The 19,411-nt window shown below is 43.1% G+C and overlaps 1 protein-coding gene across 3 annotated transcripts in view; it reads left to right on the forward strand.

Moving 5' to 3' along the window:
* The window catches only part of Ets65a (DNA-binding protein D-ETS-3), a 41,505-nt gene extending 22,809 nt beyond the window's left edge, over positions 1-18,696 (forward strand). For 2 of the 3 annotated variants that reach the window (XM_070659881.1, XM_070659880.1), the window contains exons 3-6: positions 4,486-4,545; positions 12,025-12,084; positions 13,755-13,992; positions 14,633-18,696. In XM_070659881.1, coding sequence (XP_070515982.1) covers positions 4,486-4,545; positions 12,025-12,084; positions 13,755-13,992; positions 14,633-14,969 — 695 coding nt within the window. In that variant the 3' untranslated portion in view covers positions 14,970-18,696. Of the gene's footprint in view, positions 1-1,717; positions 2,172-4,485; positions 4,546-12,024; positions 12,085-13,754; positions 13,993-14,632 lie in introns of those variants that run through there. The other variant, XM_070659882.1, reaches the window with a different exon arrangement.
* Positions 18,697-19,411: the final 715 nt, after the last annotated feature.

Below are 19,411 nucleotides of genomic sequence, written 5' to 3' on the forward strand. Positions count from 1 at the left end.
TCACTATTCTTCTCTTCATTTTAACACCTGTCACCTGCGCATACAAAACATTTATAATTTAACATGGTTCAGTTATTTAAATAATTTTACATTTCAATAAATCTAAAATATTTCTCCATTTTTTACTTTTTTCTTTTTTTTAATAATGGGGACATTGCAAAGCGTGTCTGTACCGTTTCTTTTTCAGTGAAATATATTAATTACACTTGTTGTATAACCGGCTATAAATAGAGAAACTTGGATTGCAAATACTCTTGATATAAAGTTGCAAATTAAACTACATTAATGCCGGATGTGGATAACAGAGAACATAATGGTTCGCACGCATTTATATGCGGCGCTATAAAGTTTCTTCGTCATTAGAATAATAATAATGATAAATAGTTAATTAATTAAGACAGTTTCATATTTTCGTGGAATAAAACAGATTTTATGCAAATTCCGTCGCTACACCCCAGGCGCAAGAGGTATAATTACAACGAAAATGTAAATTTCTCATTAATAACGAGGTCGCCGTGTAATTCCGAAACGACCAGGGCGCACGTTCCTGTAATTATTATAATTCCGCAATGATATAATCATGCATCGCTGAATAGCGCCTATTGACAAGCAGCAGCTGCGTCTATCGATTTATCCGCGAGGACGTAACACGTCAAAATATATTTCTGTAGAATTTCACGGAGAGAGAAAGAAAGGAAGAACGATATTCGTAAAAAAAAAAAAGAAGTCGGTTTCAATTTATTTTCTATATTTTTACGTTTTCGAGAAATGTTAACCAATTTACGACGATATTATTCGAATGAAAAGCTTTATCGGCGAAAATTCAGAGGTTTCAAAAACTTGTGGAGATATGGAAAGATCTCGATATGTTCGTGAGCGGTCAGCTAGAAAGCCGAATGCTGGTAGTAAAGTAGTTTTCATCGAAACACTATACAAAAAATTTCGTATTGACCAGGGACAAAATTTATTTCGATTTTGTAGAAACTTTTTACTTGAAAAGAATACCTATTTTAAACGATGGCTGTGATCTTATCACAAGATTTTCAAGAGTGTTGTAATATTAAAAATTTATTAGTTAAACCTATCAAGTTACGATACCATAAATTGTTTTCAAGAGAGAAAAAACTAAAATGTAATTTAATTGTTGGTCAATTAAGAGATAGAGTCTCGTGCTTAAAAATAAAAAAAAAATTAAAAAAAACAGCTCGATTAGAAGTACAATTAAACACACGAGCTCTGACTTCTGTGTCTCGGGTGTTCCGTCACCGGGACAGCTCTCGCCGGTGCGGCGACACGCCGGCGTACGAGAGCGCGGTTCTCGCAAGGGCGCGTGTTACCGCAGAGGGTTTGTTCCCGGAAGGGAACCGGTGGCACGTCGTTACCGGGGCAAACTACGTCGTCGACAAGCGCCGGTCGGTAAGTGCAGGAGGTCCGGTGCACGTCGGCCGCGTGCTCCGGTCGGCCGTCCACCCCCGATCGCCGCCTCCGCCACCGGATGCCGCGATGCGGGGCACCGCCGCGGCGGCTGCGGCCGCTCCCGCCATTCTCGCGACACGCAGGCGCGCTTCCGCCCTTTCATTCGCGGGGGTGTCGATTACCCCCGCAAGCCCAGCCCTCGCACCTCGGCGCGGAACCAACCCCTGTGCGACCCCGGTGCCCTTCGGGGGCGGAGACCTCGCCCGCTTGGCCCTAGACGATCGGGCGCGTCCTGTCTGCCCCTGGCGACGTCGTCGTTCGTCTCGCGCGAGCCGGCAGTGTCGCTCGGAACGGGTCGGCAAGATGATCGGCGCCCTTATTGGTGCGCAATCCACGTACAGTACGCTCGTGAAGACGACGATCATCGGCGATACGGGAATAATAACGCGCGGCCTCGTCGCCGTACGAGGGTGAGATGTTCTCTGAGACGTTGTCGCTGATATGACCACGTTTTTCACGTCATCGTCGCGCCTCGTGCCGCAGCAGCTAATCCACGAGCCGACGACGGTGCCACGATAAGAGCGGCAGCTGGGTCGCGCAAAAGTACCGCCGTACCACAGGTGGAAGCAGCTGAAACGCGCACCGCGGCGCGGATATACCGCTACGCGCGATGCTGGACCTCAAGAGCAGCGGTACCACCGCGGCGGAGTTACCACGCACCACGGCGTTCACCAATCTGTCGATGCTGTTCGCCGGTACGTTCGACGTTCCACGCTGTGCCCCATTCACACGTTTGTGCGCGACAAATCTCTTTAACAGGGTACCATATGTTCGGCAGTGAGGTGATAATTCCGCGGCCCTACGCTCGCGATAGCTGTCACGCTCGGTAATGCACGTGCCCACCTGTCTGAGAATTCCGTGCTTCAAATGTGTCCATACGCGTTTAACCCTGTGTCGTACGCGCGAGTGTTACTAAAAATCTGTTCTAGCAAAAGGAAAAAATACCGCAATTTTATATATTTTTTTTTATTTTATTCTCATCTGATTTGATTACGCCTGTAAATATTTTAATATGATATTTAGTTACGTAAATAGATTTTGAAAAAAAAAGTCGAATTTAGTGAGGGCAAAATAAAAAATTTGATCATATAATTTTTTTTTTACATCTCATGATGTAAGCCGTAAAATAATTAATTGGAATAATTACGAAAGCGCGAATTGGTAAAAGTGATTTTTAGTGACGATGTAACCCATGAAAGTAGCGGAAAAAATTAACTTTAACTAATTAATTGAACTAATCAAACGTGATATTTTTATCGTAAGATATTTTAATACGCTGATGCTTTTAATACACAAGCTTCAACGAATTAAGTACATGAATCTGAGTTTTTATTCCTTTTTTTTCTTTTTTTGTTTTATCAAATTAAAATTTGTATTTACATAATTTATATCACGTTTCCGTGGGAGAAAAAATTAGAATCCACAAAGTACAAGCAATATGAAAATATTAATTTATCAGTTATATTAAATTTAGTTATCACATCAACGCTATTTGCAATAAATAAATATCAGATAGCTTAAAAAAATTAAGTAAAATGCAACGAATTCTAAAAAAAAACTTTGAATTAAATCTTTTTTAAAAAAAATTACAACATGACGTTCATGTTCATATTAATAAAGAATATAATTAATAAAAGATACGTTCATCTCGATTCAATGTGCACTTCGCAATTTCATTATTAAAGTATTTATTGCAAATAGTTATAGCATTCGGCAATATGTTCCAATTCGCGTTTTCGAGATCTATCCGCGTTTCTCTCGAGAAGAAAAAAAGGGCTTATAAATATTTTGCGACGTAATTCGTATCTCGTATCACGGTTTCACGAAAAATCCCCAAGAAAATCCGGCGCGCATTACCGAACGATCGGCACACCCCTCGGCACTTGAGAAACGTGAAATCCGAGGATCCATTAATGGACTCCGGGGTCTCCAGATCAAATGAAGGGGGGCAGTAAAGACGAAAGATCAAGCCGTGGTGAGCGCGTAGGTCGTTTTGTTTGCTCGGAAAGTCGGAGTTTCTGCCGCGCGGCGTGACGTACCTACGTATGTACACACGAGAGCCGACCCTTTGTGCCAATAACTGCGAAATGAAAATATATCTGTTCGCAAACATGCCACCGACGGCGACGCGTACGCTCGCTCGGCGCCGGGAGCTCTCGAGAGAACTCTTCCGTAGCGAATATAATACCGTCCTCGCCGTCGCAACGTCTCCGCGCACGTGTTACAAATAATTTCATATTTGCCTGCCCGACATACATCTTGCTTGGGCCAATCGAGGAAATCGACAGGCCAGCGATTATAAAAGCGATAAAAAAATTTAAGCAAAAATATTTTAGAGGCAATGGAAGTTGTGTCACGCTTGTAAAATTAAATATAACAGATATAATTTACGTCTTTCTTTGAGTTTCATTTTTTAATTATCCTCAAGCTATCCCGAACTGCCCAGATAATCCTGTTTTAATTTCGAATGATCGAACTTTGAGCGCAGCGGCGGAAAAGTTTTTTAACGTTTAGAAACTTGGACGGGGAAATAGTTCAGTTACTTTCATCATTATCAAGCTCGCATATCGAGAATCAATTTCAAACTGATATATGGGTGGGACTTCCGCAACGCTTGGACTTGGTCTCTCGCGTGCATCTTGCGCTGTGCCTCGCGTAAGTACGATCAGAGACGTTAAAGTGTTGTAAAAAAAAAATTCGCGGAGCAGAAGAATCGCGTTTTGCCTCCCTGCCGAAGCCGCGATAACTCGAAACACTTTCAATCAGATATACTTTACGGCTTCACGTGATTCCTCGAACCGATTAACCGGTAATTGCGGACGATATATTCGCCCGCGCTACCGACGTGACCTCAAAAAATGTAATCGCAATTCGGTTGGATCACGAAATATCTACGCGGATCGATAAGACGTAGATTTCCAACGCGTGTCGTTAGGAATCGAGGAACTTCGCAATAAGAATTAGAAATAAAGTGAGAGGAAATTAAAAAAATATTTTCTCTCGTTTTAGATGCTGGCAGTTCTTACAAGGGAGGCTGGAGCCACGCTACGTCGCCGGCACCTGGTCAGGGTGAGTCGCAGTCGAATTTATTTATAAAAATCTTTAGCAATATTAAAAGAGGAAGATATATATAAATTTTTTAGTATTGTTCCACGCAAAGGATCTCACTTCTTTTTTTTTTTCTTTTTTTTTTTCACGAGAATTATGTAGCTTTATTTTAACTCTGTCTTAATCATCAACGATTAACGAGCAACTGATCTCTAATTTCCTCGTGTTTCCTTAATTAATTTTTCGTCGTATCAATATCAAATGGTTAAAGTGACTTTCGCAAATTTTTACAACCCGTTCCGCCCACCGCGTACCCCCCCGTTTCTTTTCGCGAAAATCCCTCCGGCTAAGGGAACGTTTTCTTTTTCTTCGTTCTCGGTTCGCTAGACGCTACGTATACCTAAAGGGTGGGTCGCGACGCCGCTGGGTACAAGTTCACGCGTCGCGACGCTTTGGCTTGTTCGAGCAAGCTTTGTGCGTGCAGACGCGTAGAGGATGCGAGAATGTGGGTGTTGATGTGGGTGTAGGTGGCGTCCCGGGTGCTTTGTGGCGCGTTGAACCGCGGCCCCTTTGTCGTCGACATAGAACGAGCGAGAGACGAAGAGAGAAAGAGAGATAAAGGGGGGTGAGGAGGGTGGCAGAGAGCAAGCCCCGGGGGCTATGTAGAGACGCCTGCCCGCACGGTGGTAACACCGAAGAGCAAACCCCACCCTGTGTGGACGCCACACCGACGCTGGCACAATCATCTCGCAGAGATCACAGAGACCTGCCCGCGGGCATCTTTGTTATAAACGGCTCCTGGTCGCCACCAACCAGGTTACAACGGCCCCCCGCACTGTTCGAGATCACCCCCGTTGACGCGGGTGGACGTAAAAGTCGCCTTGCCTTTGAACGCGCGCGAAAACCCGCTGGCACCGTCGGTGTCCACCTTGCCCTTGCATTCCGAATTGCATTCACGATTCGCGCAGCCTGCCGTATCATACCTTATCACCGGGACCGTGAAGCGCAATTTAACGCGACCTAACGATGTGGTATTGATAAAAACTCAGCCGATCACGTTAATTAGATGGTTACAAATTAAAATTTTTAATTAAAAAGTATTGTTTAAATGAGAACGTTCTAAGATTGTCTTGTAAAATCGATAGCTGTTCTATATGGGGAAACTTGATAATAAAATTTCGCGAATTATGTTAATTAAAGATTATGCAAATTAAATTTTTTTGGTAAAGATCTCTTAAAAAAAAAAAAGAAAAAAAAATTTTGGCTCTCTCTTGCTCCGTATACAGTGGAAGTTTAATTTTCAGGTATTTTTCACGACGATGCACACACGAGTCGTTCTAACACGGTGTGGGCTCGGGGGCATTTTCAAATGGTGTGCTCCAACACCGGCCTCTGATCTTGACAGGCGCGAGGTCGCCTTTGACTCGGTTTGCGCTTTGCGCCGCGACGCGAAAGGGACCGACATCGTCGTCATCGCCGAGATTCATGAAATTACATGACGTGACGCGTGTTGACCTGAGGGCACTTTGCGGTCCTCCGGGTCGCGTAAAATTGAAATTACTGTTTTATCTCCCCATACAGCGACTCGACTACTCAGATTTCTGGCGCGTATAGCTTTCGAAATTCATTAGATAATTATCGTGTAAAAGATAAGTAAAAAAAAAAAAAAGATTTGCTTACGAAGTTATACATTAATCCACGATGCAGTAATAAAGAACGCGAAACGCATAAGAATGCGCCCAATTCAGAAAGCGATTTTTCAACGAAGGCACGCGATGCCTGCTTGTCACTTAAGCGTAATAGCGGTGAACATTTAAATGTTACTACTTTTAAATTAAAATAACTTCACACGATTTAAGTTCCGACGTCTAAAACATCATTCAAGATATGTACGCTGTACTAATTCTTTTTCTCAAAGTTTCTATTCTCGCGTTAATATTACGCAGAGATCGTCACGTAATTAATTATTACCTTAAATAAAACCAAGAGATAAAGTTTATAAATTTTGAAGTATCAAAGAACTTTCACGTACCGCGAGAAAAATTCAGTAAATTACTCTCTAAACAATGCATTTTTATGTAAATTATTTCCCGCTCTGTTCGTAATGCTTCGTAACGTCATGCAGGGACAATGATTAACTGACACCCGTGAATTAACACATTAGAGATATATCTGAAAAACGGTAATTCGGGGATGCCCGCCCATTAATGTTGTTCGCGTGCTCGGTAGCTCAAAGTTGCTCCACGTTCTCGAAGCAGGTCATGCTCATGTAACCTTTTCGTACTGAAATGCGCATTGAAGCGTTGCACTGCTCCACGCGATCCAATCTAAAGTCGAAGTGGTCAAAAAAAAGCTTTCTAGCGCGAACTGCCTGAAGCTTAATTATCTGCGGCGCCGTCAAAAGCGCGTTATCAATCTAGAATTATTCTTGGACAAATTTTCCATTTGGACGTATTATTATCGAGAAAATAACGTAATTGTCATTTATAATTGATTCATATTATCCCAGTTCTGGAAGACATCGGATCGAATTTAATTCAAACGATCTTCCTTTTACTTTTATGGAAAAAAAAAAAACTAAAAGAAATTAACTTCGCGCAGTCTTCTTTATAAAAGATGTAATTAAATTACGAATTAAAAAAAAATAAAAAATAAATTACGTAATGTTAAGCAATTAAGTTAAAATTATTTCCATCCAAGAAAAAAGAAATATACCAAACTACAACGCATCCGTGCAATTTTTTTTATCAAGCTATAGATTAAGACTTGATTTATATGATTATAAATTCTCTCTCGTGGGCTCTTCTTTGCGAGCGGAAGGAAAGAGGTTTCGGTCGAATTGATCCGGCACAAATATATAAGGATTGATCTGCGACTCCTCCCATCGCGCGACGGCTTATACACCGCGAAAATAACATAAACCTCGGCGGGTCGATTCGAGAATTGTCGAGGCGCGCTGGCGCGTCTGTCGAGAAACATCACGTCGCGTTATCGACCACCACCAAGCCGAGGGTTTCAACGGGTCTGCCCACTGGCCAGGAAAAGCGACTTTAAGACGACTCGTAGAACAATAAAAGCACTCTCTCTTTCTCCTCCTACCTCCATCGGCGTTGCTGCCCTTCCGCTCCCCATTGCGCCTCGCGTGACTTCCTGACCCGAGTCGAACCGACCCCTCCGAACCCCCCTCCCCCCCCTCGCGCGTATGTATGAGTCTGAGGGCAACCTCCCTATGATAATTACGTACTCTGGAGCGGCGCGTGCCTCGGCAATTCGCTCACGCGCCCGATCGCGTATGGCGTGACTATCCTCGACACCATAGGTAACTATCTCGCCGTCCCTCTCCCCCATTATCCAATTCTAAGTTCGCTTCCCTTAAAATATGTACGAAGTGATTGACGCTGGAAGGTACAATTACGATATCCTAATAACGCGAAGTTCAAAAGACGTCTAAAAACAATCTAATCTTTTCAACGCCCTTCCGATGTTCTCCAGATACCTGTCCCTTTCGTTGCAATTTTAATTAAAACTGTGATTTAAAAAAAAAAAAAAAAGCGAAAGGGAGAGAGGGCAAACTAACGCCACGAAATTGATTGCGTAAGACCGATAAGGTCGGCGTTTGGGAGTTTGTTTAAAAATGAGTTTCGAAGCCGTGAGAATTTCCTGAAAGTTCGAAGCGTGGATTCTAACGTATCCAGAAAAGGGGGGCGACCGGAATCCCCGGGCCAAGAGGAGCGGACGACCGGATCCTGCTGGCACGGGTTCCGCTCGTTCATGGATCTCGCGGGGTCACGGGAGCGAAACTCTAGGGGACATGGATCGTGGGCAACAAGTCACTGGGAAACGGCGCGTGACCAGCGCATTCGCGCTGCCAGATTTACGACAATAAAAATGAGGAAGAGTAAGCGATACGTTGTCTTTCTCTTTCGCGTTTTTTCACTCTCGCCCTCCGTTCCCTTGGGACAAAAAAAGAGGTGACGATGAAACGATAATACAAATTGATTTGTAAAGTTTCGATGTAAACTTACAGGTGATGTAATCACGATAAAAAGAAAAGTTCTAGTGGCGAAGTTTGAAACGTTATCTAATTGCATATTAATCTGGCGGCGAGTCGCGCAATCTTTTCGAGTAGCGAAAAAAAAAATATAAAAAAACGCGTCGGCGCGACGGGACGAAGTGCTGCGTTCTATCTCGATTCGACTTTCATACTCCCGGCGATACAAGACCGGGTAAATTGGAATCGCGCGGAAGAAACGTCCGTAGCATATTGCAGGGGTTGCAGGACACGTCGTCAGAGTCGCTGTCGCCGTTCGCATTATGTCTTTCGGTAGTACATACACGGGCACGTGCCTATGCGTGACACGTTCACGCATGGGTGCCTGCGTTTGGAACTCCCCCCCATATCGGCTCGCATTCATCTCTGATTCCTTGTTGGGGTGCAGGGATTGCGTTTCCACTTTAACCGTGCGCAGTCGAATGTCTATCCCCCTACACGCGCAAAAAGTAGCCGATTTCGTCAAGAAGCCGTAAGTTAAAACACCCGTCCGTCAACGTCAAATCAAACGTCGATTAACATCCCGCGTAATTAACTGCGAAACGAAATATTGTCGAAATTGAGTTTCCGACGTATTCTCCAAAAATCAAAGTAATAGTAGGATATCTCGGACAGCGTAAAGCCCTCTATTTTATTTATGATTTCTTTGGTCAATTTAAAGTCGGTATTTTCTTAACAAAGATATAAAAAAAAAAAAATTGTAAGATAAAAACGATGCAGTCTTCGCGAGATTTACGAAATGCAAATAGATTGTAAGCTTTTTCATTTTACAGGATTACGTTTCCTTACAATTCGGTAACTGATTTCAGCTCGGATTTAATGTCTCTCCTCTCTTTTCTTTTAAGTCTCATAAGTAAACACTTCTTTTCAAAGGAATGCGATAAGAAAAAGAATGCCCGTTGAGAGATTGCACAGGCAGCTCGCGTGGATACGTGAAAAATATGATAAACAATACTTGCACGCTCCGCGTATCGTGCGAGGAAATTCAAGTCAAAGACAAGAATCTTTTTTTCCCGTTGCCGAGCCCCGCGGGTGCTATATTCACGCTATGCGATAATTAGGAAACGATTAATTTTCTTTCCGCGCTACGCAGCTCGCTCTTACAAATAACTTTTGCTACGCCTGCCCTTATCTGACGAACAAAAACATGTTACCTCCATCGCGAGGCACGAGTCGCCCGCACGTCTAGCTTCTTGAGAAAGCCTCATTTAACAACTGCGACTTCCGCTTTTTAGAAAGCAATTTACTGGACAGTTAGTCGATACGGAGTAGTTACTTCGGATATTTTTGTGTGTCATGTTCGCCACAAATTGTGATGTAACGACGTAATCTGTTCCCGGCATTCTTAATTCGCATGCGATAAATGCGGTATAAAGACTTGCGTATACATAGAACTCTTGAACTTGAATAAAAAAAAAAACACAATGGCTAATCACGGTATTAATCGCAGTTTAATTAACTTGAAGAATTGAAATTTAATATTTTAATAATTATATATCAAAAAGAAAACCATCAAATATCATCGAAATAATTAAAGTAATTAAATTTCCTTTTATTCTACTCTTGTGGGACATGCTTTTAATATTCTTGATATCTGGACGCGTTTCCTCGTCGAAAGTTTTCGGTTAACGATATCTCAAAATTAGCGTGGCGGAACGATATCTCGATACGGTAAAAATGACCGGGCAAACGAACGGGCTTCGTCTCAGCGGTATGTTTGTTGGAACGCGCCCAAAGTTTCTCCAAAGTCGCGCCGGGGTTCCCCTTTCTTTTCGCCGTCGCGACATCGAAAGTGGCATTGTACGCGTCCGAGGCTACCAAAGAGTGCAGTAGCACGGAATGACGACGAGTTCTTTGATCCTCCCTCGAGGAGGCTGTATGCCGCTTAACGAGATTACCCCGCCCCGTGTAATTGCTCGTGAATGCGCAGATATACTCGCGACAATGGGTGCACGGATTCGATTCGAGGTGACGAGAAACGAATCACGATACAGTACGCGCGATTGATGTGTAAAAACAATGGTTAACAACATTTTCGCGGAAATAACGTTTGCCAATTTTTAATGGTACATTTATTTGAAGGGGCAGGTGGAGAAATTCGTAGCTGAAACTACTTGAGCAAAAAAAAAAAAAAAAAAGACCATTATCTATCGTAAGTTTTTCATATCTATCATTAATTATAAAACCTTAAATATCTCTGAAATAAATATGTATATAAATGCATGCTCGCGTGAAATTTGACAAATAATTAAAAAATCTTAAACCGACGAGTCCTGTATTTAAGGATATTTCGATAGAATTCACGCCGACTATAATCTATACCGTAAATCCCGATGGACCTATTGTCGATGACACCCGCTGTACAAGATGCCAATGAGATCCCGATCGCGGTGCCGAAGTTTGCGTTAGAGAAACGAGCGCGCGCTATGGTTCAAAGCCCCGCGGCTACACTGATTGCGGCGGACCCTACGACCCGTACGGACCCGAGAACGCCGTCCCCGGGCGGCCAGAACCCTCGTCCAAGGACGTACCCGCTTCCCAATCAGAGGCGAAATCAGATTGTTTAACACAGCGGACACCGACTGCTATTTAAAGGCAGCATTTGCCCCATGGGGCTCGCTACATTCCGACGCGACGACGCTCTATCATAGAAACCGTTGTCGAAAATGTTATCACTGTGGGGGGAACGTAACGCTAATCTGTTTGCAGATTGACGCATATTAACGAGAGCGAATATTTCTTACATTTTTCAATCTGTTAATACGTTGCGACTGTAAAAAAAAAATTGTGAATCCAGCAACATCGAATAACGCAAAGCCGACTGACCGTCGTAACTATCGCCCGCGTGTAACGAGCCGAAATTAAGGAGCATTGTGCCCTTAAACAGATTGCACACGTCCGTGCGTGAACGTGATCGCCAGGCTATCGGGCGAAAAATGCTCACACGTAGAGGGAATTTGTGCGATAAGACGAGGAGAGGAAGGCCTAAACTACGATGGGGACGACACGGCGACGAAAATGAACGGGAAGAGAAGCGTACACGTAGCACACTCAGCCCCGTGTGTTTGCCTACACGGAAATCCTCTCTAACGGATTCTAACGCTCGACCGGGTTTGCGCTTTTTCATCTTCGAGCCCGATGACTATCCCGCGCGCCGTCTCGCAAGCGATCGAAGTATCCACCGCGAACGACATCGAGGCTACGCGAAAGTGCTCGGAAATTATCTGGCATCTCCTTCGACGGATAATTACGCGTCTGTGACGATGGAAATTACGGATCAGAAACTAGGCAGAAATGAATCGCGCAGTTTGTTTTATCATTTCACTTGAATCATCCATTTTCTCCATTTCTCGGAGAAAAAAAAAAAAATTTGTTAACGTTCTAAATATAAATTTTTCTGTAAGGTTTTAATATAAAATAATACATGGATGCAAAACATTCTGTTTCAGGCTATGGAAGCAGCTTATCAAAGACAGCACTGGACACGCATAGCCATCTCAGGCAGCCTGGTATGTAGTAGGTAGATATTTTTGAGAAGTTAAAGCGTTCTCTTCGCTTAAAAATTATTTAAAATAAATTTCAGTTCAGAGCGTTTCCGACGAATTACTTTAATTGAAATATCTTCTCGCGGAAATATCTATCGTTGAATTATTACATCATACAAATCTTGCTATTTTTTCCCTCAACAATAAAACATTTTTATTTTCTAATACAATCATTGTTCTCCGTATATGTTTTCAGTATTAAATTATGTCCCGCCCGAATTGCAAAATTAAATAGATTATTTTAAAATCGCTTTAATCTTAGAATCAGATGTGCAAGGATTTTTTTTTCCACCTGAAAATGGGAGCTTATCTATTCGGTAATCAAACAAGGTCACTGTTACTTCGCGCGTCATCGATTCTTTAGAGTTACGAATTGCAATGAGAAAAGAGCTTCGAATCTTTGGGCGTAGTCGCATCTCAGTATTTCTCCCGTCAGTTCCCTCGTTTCTGTTAGATAAATGGGTGTACCGCGCCCCTTCCCATTATTAACTTGTAAGTGAATTACCGTTCGATCGAAAGGCGATCACTCCGGCACGCATTCAGCGGATTCATCGGGCGAAACGACCTTTGAGGTCCGGCAATTCCGAATCCCGTCCCCATCATCCGCGTCTGTCCCCCCCCCCTCATAATCGTTCGACTTGTATTTTTATAGGGTCCGTCTTGGAGTTCTCGTGTTAGGATTTTTCCTCGCTCTTTTAAATCGTCAAAATCATTAAATCAAGACGTTTATTCTCCTCGTTAAAAAGTCCGCGACGCTCTTTCTCCATAAAAAAATTTGCGAGATACGAGGGCGTACACGTTAGTTAAATTTAATTTTCAATCTCACTCATCGAGTCTTATTTAAAATTATTTTTCATAAATTTTTTTCCTTCACTATTCTTATTTAATAAATATATAGAAATATATGTGTAATCTAATATGTGGAATATAATTTTTGATATTCGCGTTATTTTATTTAACTAGTAGAAAATATAAAAATAAAACCATCACCGTAGTTAAGCGAAAAAATCTTATATAATTTCGAAGCTATTGTGTTCCTCACAGTACAATATTGTGTTAAAAATCGATATATCGAGTTGTTCTCTTAAACCTCCGAAAAGCTCAGAAGACATTCGTTTTCGCCCTTTGAACCACTTCGGCGGCAGTTTCTCAAATTGAAATTATTATGATCCAAATGAATTCTATTCTATTGTGGGGTTGCGATTATGTTCTTTTGTACAACTGTAGGGTCCTTCATGTCTGAGCGGCGGTGAGCGTCGGTGATGACGCATTGTAAAGCTTTTAAAGGGTGATACAGGAGCTCTTGAAAAACAACCGTGTAATGGATAGGTATATCCTACGTGAAACGGCGAAAAAAATTTTCATCGTTCGCGCTCGCTCGCAATGTAAAAGCGTAGTTTACGTTTATCGGTGAAAATCACGCGAACGTTTTTCCGAATGCTCCTGCGTGAATGATTAACAAACTAGCAAATACGATACCCTGAGAAGAGAGGCTAGCGATCCCAAACGCCCGTCTGCGCCAGCAACGAATTTGATTTCATAGTCGAGGCTAAAATAATTCCTACGTTGTTTGTCGAGCGATATAATAATTAAACCGGAGACTCGCGAAATACTAAATTCACTGTGACCCGCAGATCCCTACCAAATGTTCGGAGCGACGAGCAGTCGGCTCGCGAGCTCTGGTTCCGGACAGATACAGCTCTGGCAGTTTTTACTCGAGCTTCTGTCGGATTCAAGTAACGCCGCGTGCATCACATGGGAAGGAACCAATGGCGAATTCAAGTTGACCGACCCCGACGAGGTGGCGAGACGATGGGGCGAGAGGAAGTCGAAGCCTAATATGAATTACGACAAATTGTCGAGGGCTCTGAGGTGAGTTTCGGGATAGCCGCCGAGCCCCTTTTCCCATCCGCGTCGGTTTTGTCAGCGTTCCGCGGCAGCGGCGGCGCGTTTTTCGCGAACGTCAAATGGAAAAGCCATTAACGGGCCATCATTTATGTTTTGACGAAGTTTCGGGGTGAAAGTAAATTCGTTCGATACGTGAACGCTCGGATGTACCGCCGTTTGTTCGCGCGCAACATGTGCATGTGTCGGTGTCGCCGGGGACTCGGGGAGCAGGCGGACGAGGGAGAAATTTCAATCATCGACAGTTAGACCGACGGTAGACGCGACTATTATTTTTCCATCAGATCCACTGATTATATTACGCGATTGCTCTTTTTTTTTTTGACGTCCCTTCAGCCGTCGTACAAGAACTCTTTGGACAGGCACGCTCATTTTTAATGTCGAAGTTGAAGACGTTAACTTTAGAATTCAATAATTTCAATAAATTTTACGTACGTTGTAAAGTAGAAAAAAAAAAGAAAAGAGAGAAAAATATAATGCGATATCTGCGCGAAAATAATCTGACGATTCGTCACCTTTCTAAACCGCTTATGTATAATTCGAACGTAATTATTATTTAATATAATTTAACGCAAAGTTTGAACGGTGCGCCCGGTTCGTTTTTCAGGTACTATTACGACAAGAACATCATGACGAAGGTGCACGGCAAGAGGTACGCGTATAAGTTCGATTTCCAGGGTCTGGCGGCCGCGACGCAGCCGGCAGCGGCCGATCCGGCGGCGTACAAATACCAGAGCGAGCTTTTCATGTCCGGTTACGGCCATGCCAAGCTGAACCTGATGCCACCGCCGGCGGCGTCGGTCTCGGTTTCCGTTCCCGGCGGTCTCTTTCAATCGGCATCGAGCTACTGGTCGACGAGCCCGGGCGCTAACTTGTACGCTGGCCATCACACGGCCTCCGGACACGTGCCACCTCATCTCGGCACCTATCCACATTACGCATGACCCGCCGCCGAGCACTGGGGTGCCCTGGGCACGCCGCGTTAAAATGTTTCTACTAAAAAAAAGATAAAAAAAAAAAAACAAAAAAAAAAAGAGCACGGAGCCGCATCCGCCACCGTCGCCGTCGGCGGGCACATGAAATCGTAAATTGCGCACTCGGCCTGTTATCCTACCCCCCAGCAGGCTTGGACCGCACGTTGTTTCAGGTACTTGCACGAATCTGTCCATACTGCGTACTTGTCCGTAACGTTATCTTAACCTAGTGGACTTTGAAGCTACCGTCGCGTCGCTAACGAACCACGAATGCGAAGAGCAACGGAGAGCGGTTTGAGTTTTAGTATCTTTTTCACCCAACACTTTGAAAAGCACGATTAAATGCAACTGATACGTCGTTTGGTATATTTGATATTCGATATATATTTTATTTTATTAGCTTTCGATAACGTTCATTAATAATTTATATACCGTTTCTTGTCTGTGTATGAAAAGAACGCGAAATAATTCTTTTAAAAATAGACATCTCAGCATACAGCTTTGTATTAATTTTAAGATGAAAAATTACGCTGAAGTATTTATAGAAGAAAGAAACAATGGCGCGCGCATTGTTTCAAAGTGATACAGACGTTTATTGAGTTGAAAGAACTTTCAGCTGACGTCTCTCCCGGTACATATTACAATTGAAGAGTTTCAAGAGTGCTTCTAAACACGGAAACGCGAGATGTTTATAACGTGTAGGAGGGAACCTACTTTGGAAGAGATAACGCTAATTTAAATGAGTGAGTTGCAAACGAATCTAACTAAATTTCGTCGACAAATTTCAATGTCAAACTGTGCATGCATATGTTCTGATATGCATCTATAAAGTTGTAGCAATTTAAGTTTTTATGCGAGCTAGAGAAAGAAACTCGTAACTATACAAATTTTTACTAAGTTAAAAAAAATAATAAATTAATTAATGCTAACAAATATACAGCGATAGGCTGCTGTTGGCTCTTAAATATTAACACGGCTTTCTAATTAAACGTTAAGTAACAACGGGCGATAGGCATTAACGCAGACGTCCAACGCAATGCAAATTTGCATGCAAAATTTAATTTAAAAGCCCGTATTTTTTTTCCCTCCCTTCGCAAAAAATTTTCAACGACTTTATAATTGTTGAAATTAAAAAAAAAAATAATGAAAAAAATCTTAAAAGAAAAGAAACTTTCTCAAGTAATGTAAGTAGCAACCTTTTCAATTAAAACATAATAATTATTTCTACTTCTCAATTAATTTATGTCTAGTAAAATCGGGGTGAGATGCATATTTGTGCAAAAAATATTAGTCATATTATTTAAGTGAGACGCGTCTGGACAGATTGAACCTCAACGTTACTTTGCACGGTTGTCCGAACGAAAATGTGCAATACACAAAACCAATCTGAAAAAGACGCCGCCGCAATTTTTTTTTTGGTGCAATGCCTAAACAACGGGCCGCGACGACAACACCATCGCGTCTGCTGCATCATTTGCATCGCAAATGTACAGAGGCGATCCTACGGTATCCTAATGATTACATTACGGACTTTGATTCGTGGCCGACGGGGTGCGGCCAGAAAAGAAAAAGAAGAAAAAGAAAAAAAAAAGATTATTGTAAGAACGTTGTACATACAGTATAATGCATTACGTTAGTACAGGGTGTGCGTCCGTGAGAAAATTCGCATGAATCTGTTTACCGTTATCGAATTGCGGGAAGAAAAGCATCGCTGAAAGAACGTTATCTTGAAAGCTCTACCTTGTTTCAAAAGCTTGCGTTTAAAACAAGCAATCTCACGATGATTCTTTACCAAATAACTATACCAAAGAGAAATAGCTTCTTTATAGCTCGCAGATAGCGCATTAAGTGACAAAACCATGTAAAAATTTGTTATATATAAACGTTATTTCTCTAATGTTCACTTTCCATTTTTCGACATCGATTTGTTCCATCTTATCTAGTCATTTAATATTAATTTTGTTTTTTCTTTTTAATCGAGTGCTTATCGGTATCGTTTGCGTAGATATTATTATTAGTCTGAGAGCAAGGTGTATAATCGCATGACGGTAAATTGAACGTGCGAGATCGTTTGGTCCAAAAGAACGTGAATTCGTACCCGAAAATCAGAAGCTGACAACTCCACCGAGCACCGTCGGCGCTCACGATTGGATTAAATCGGGCATGCTTACATCGAGGCGCAAAAATTCCGTGTCGCTCGATAATGACAACTAAAAATTATCGGATAAAATCCCGCGGCCGTTTATTCGCAAGATGTACTCGTGTTCGATTCAGACCAAAGCTAATACGTGTACCATAAACTCTTTTAACTTGTTTGTTACCGTGAAGTGATGGGTGGAGACGCCACATAGAAGCAAATCGAGCGATGGGCGTGCAAGAAGCGATCATCGAGCGCATATTTGTACGATTAATCGTCAGTGGTTGCTTAAGCATGAATCGTTCGTTCCTTTGACGTAATTTTACAACGAAGTCGCGTTAACCGTATATTCTGATTATCCGTCATTGAGAGAGGTAGACGATAATTACAGACGAAAAGTACAACGTTTAAGTCATATCAATTGATGACACACGCAATCAGAATCGAACTTTCACCCCATCCTTTTTAGAATCGCGTGAAATATGTGGCCGCTCTACCCATGTCGAGACGAAGGATGGATTGCCGAGGCCGAACGCGATCCTGATCAAACAGCGCGTGCAGATTCCACCGGGACAAAAAAAAAAAAAAAATATCGTATCGAATCGCATAAATAACAGTCGTTTCGTTTTACTTTGTTCTCTCGTCAATTGATTATTATCAATCTATTTCTTTAACAATCTGAACATCGATACTTCGGTCTTTAAAAAAATCCAAGTGAAAAGTATCGGCAATCCATCCGCGAAAAAAAAAAAAAAAAAAGAAGAAGGCGTACCTCGGTGAGAAGCGTAATTCCTTAAGACGTATACTGTACCATACTACTCGTAAGTGGCCCTAAGCATTCCTAGAATAATTTTAACGATTAGCGCGGCCCCCGGGACGACCCGTGGGACCGATCGTGCGATCAGCACCGCGACGGGAAACGGTCGTTATCCAGCAAAATGGTTTCCGGATCGGTCCGACGGGTCGCGAGCGCGAAGTGCGCTCATGTAGATAGGGTGTTTTCATGTGTAGCTTAGGCGTGTAGAGAATTTAGTCTTAGCGCGAGAATGCGACGTGGAGGGCGAGTGGCCGGCGGAAATAAAGTGAGAATGGGAATAAAGACGTTGCGTGCGTGTTAGGTGTACTTGTGTGCGTGTGGTATGCGCGGGTGACTCGAGCGGAGGCGTGATTTAAAAAAAAAAATGGGGATGAATAATAACTGCGATGACTATACGATGACGACGATGACAATGATGGATGAGTGGGCGAACGAAGGGATGTCTGGCACTAGCGTAGAATGCGTTAGGTTAGATAGATAAGCGATCCCCCCCTCCCTCCGCCCCCCTCATCCCCTGCCCGCTCACTCTATCAAAGGCCGAGGACACGGTTTCTCTCATTGCCGGTATGATAGCGCGAAATCGGGGAAGACGCGGCGAACAAGATCTGAGAGAATCGCGGGTACCGCGCCCGGGACATCGGGGGGAGCGCTGTTGTTGTTCTTGTTGTCGTGCGCTTGTATTAAAGTCGCCATGTTCTAATTAAACGTGCCGACGGGGTTGTATCAGTCGTCGGCGAAATCAATGTACCCTGCTATTTCTCTATACGTTTGCGTTTGTTTTCTGGATCGCGTATGAAAGACGTGTAACTAGAAGAAGAAAAAAAAAAAAAAAAAAAAAAGAAAGAAAGAGAGGTAACGAAACGACGAAAGGCAACCGAGGAAGAAAAAGAGGAACTTCGTAACTCTTCCTATCTCGTTTCTCGCGCCTCGCGTATGTATGATGTGTGAGCAAGCGAAACCGGGAGAGAAAAAAAAAAGAAAAAAAAACAAAAAAAAAGAAAACGAGTCGAAGGGAACGGCAAGAGACAAAGAACGGTCAGCGGCACGGCGGAGGAGACGGAGGAGGAGGACGAAAGCGAGGGAAGAGAAACGCGAAGGCAGACAGGAGAGAAATAAGCCGAGGAACACACGGTAGGTCAGTCTCGGTTGCCGGCGGTTGGCGAATTGGTCGGGTTGCCATGGCGAAGAGGGCCGGGGTGTTCTCCGGGTGTTCGACGGGGTCCGCCCCAACGGGAAACCCCCATTCGGGAAATTCGTGGCGTCGCCACGCCGAACCATGCCGCGGTGCCGGAGGTTTAGCTCGGCTTGGCTAATCGATTCTGCTACCAATCAGCGCCCGCGCCGTTCCTCCACATCCTCCACCACTTTGCTCTCTATCTTTCTTTCACATTTGCGCGCGCGCCCACGCATACATACATACTCTTTCTTTCTCACTCTGACTTTCTGTTTTTCTCTCTC

The sequence above is a fragment of the Cardiocondyla obscurior genome, linkage group LG07, assembly GCF_019399895.1.
Source record: "Cardiocondyla obscurior isolate alpha-2009 linkage group LG07, Cobs3.1, whole genome shotgun sequence".
NCBI classification, from domain to species: Eukaryota; Metazoa; Arthropoda; class Insecta; order Hymenoptera; family Formicidae; genus Cardiocondyla; species Cardiocondyla obscurior.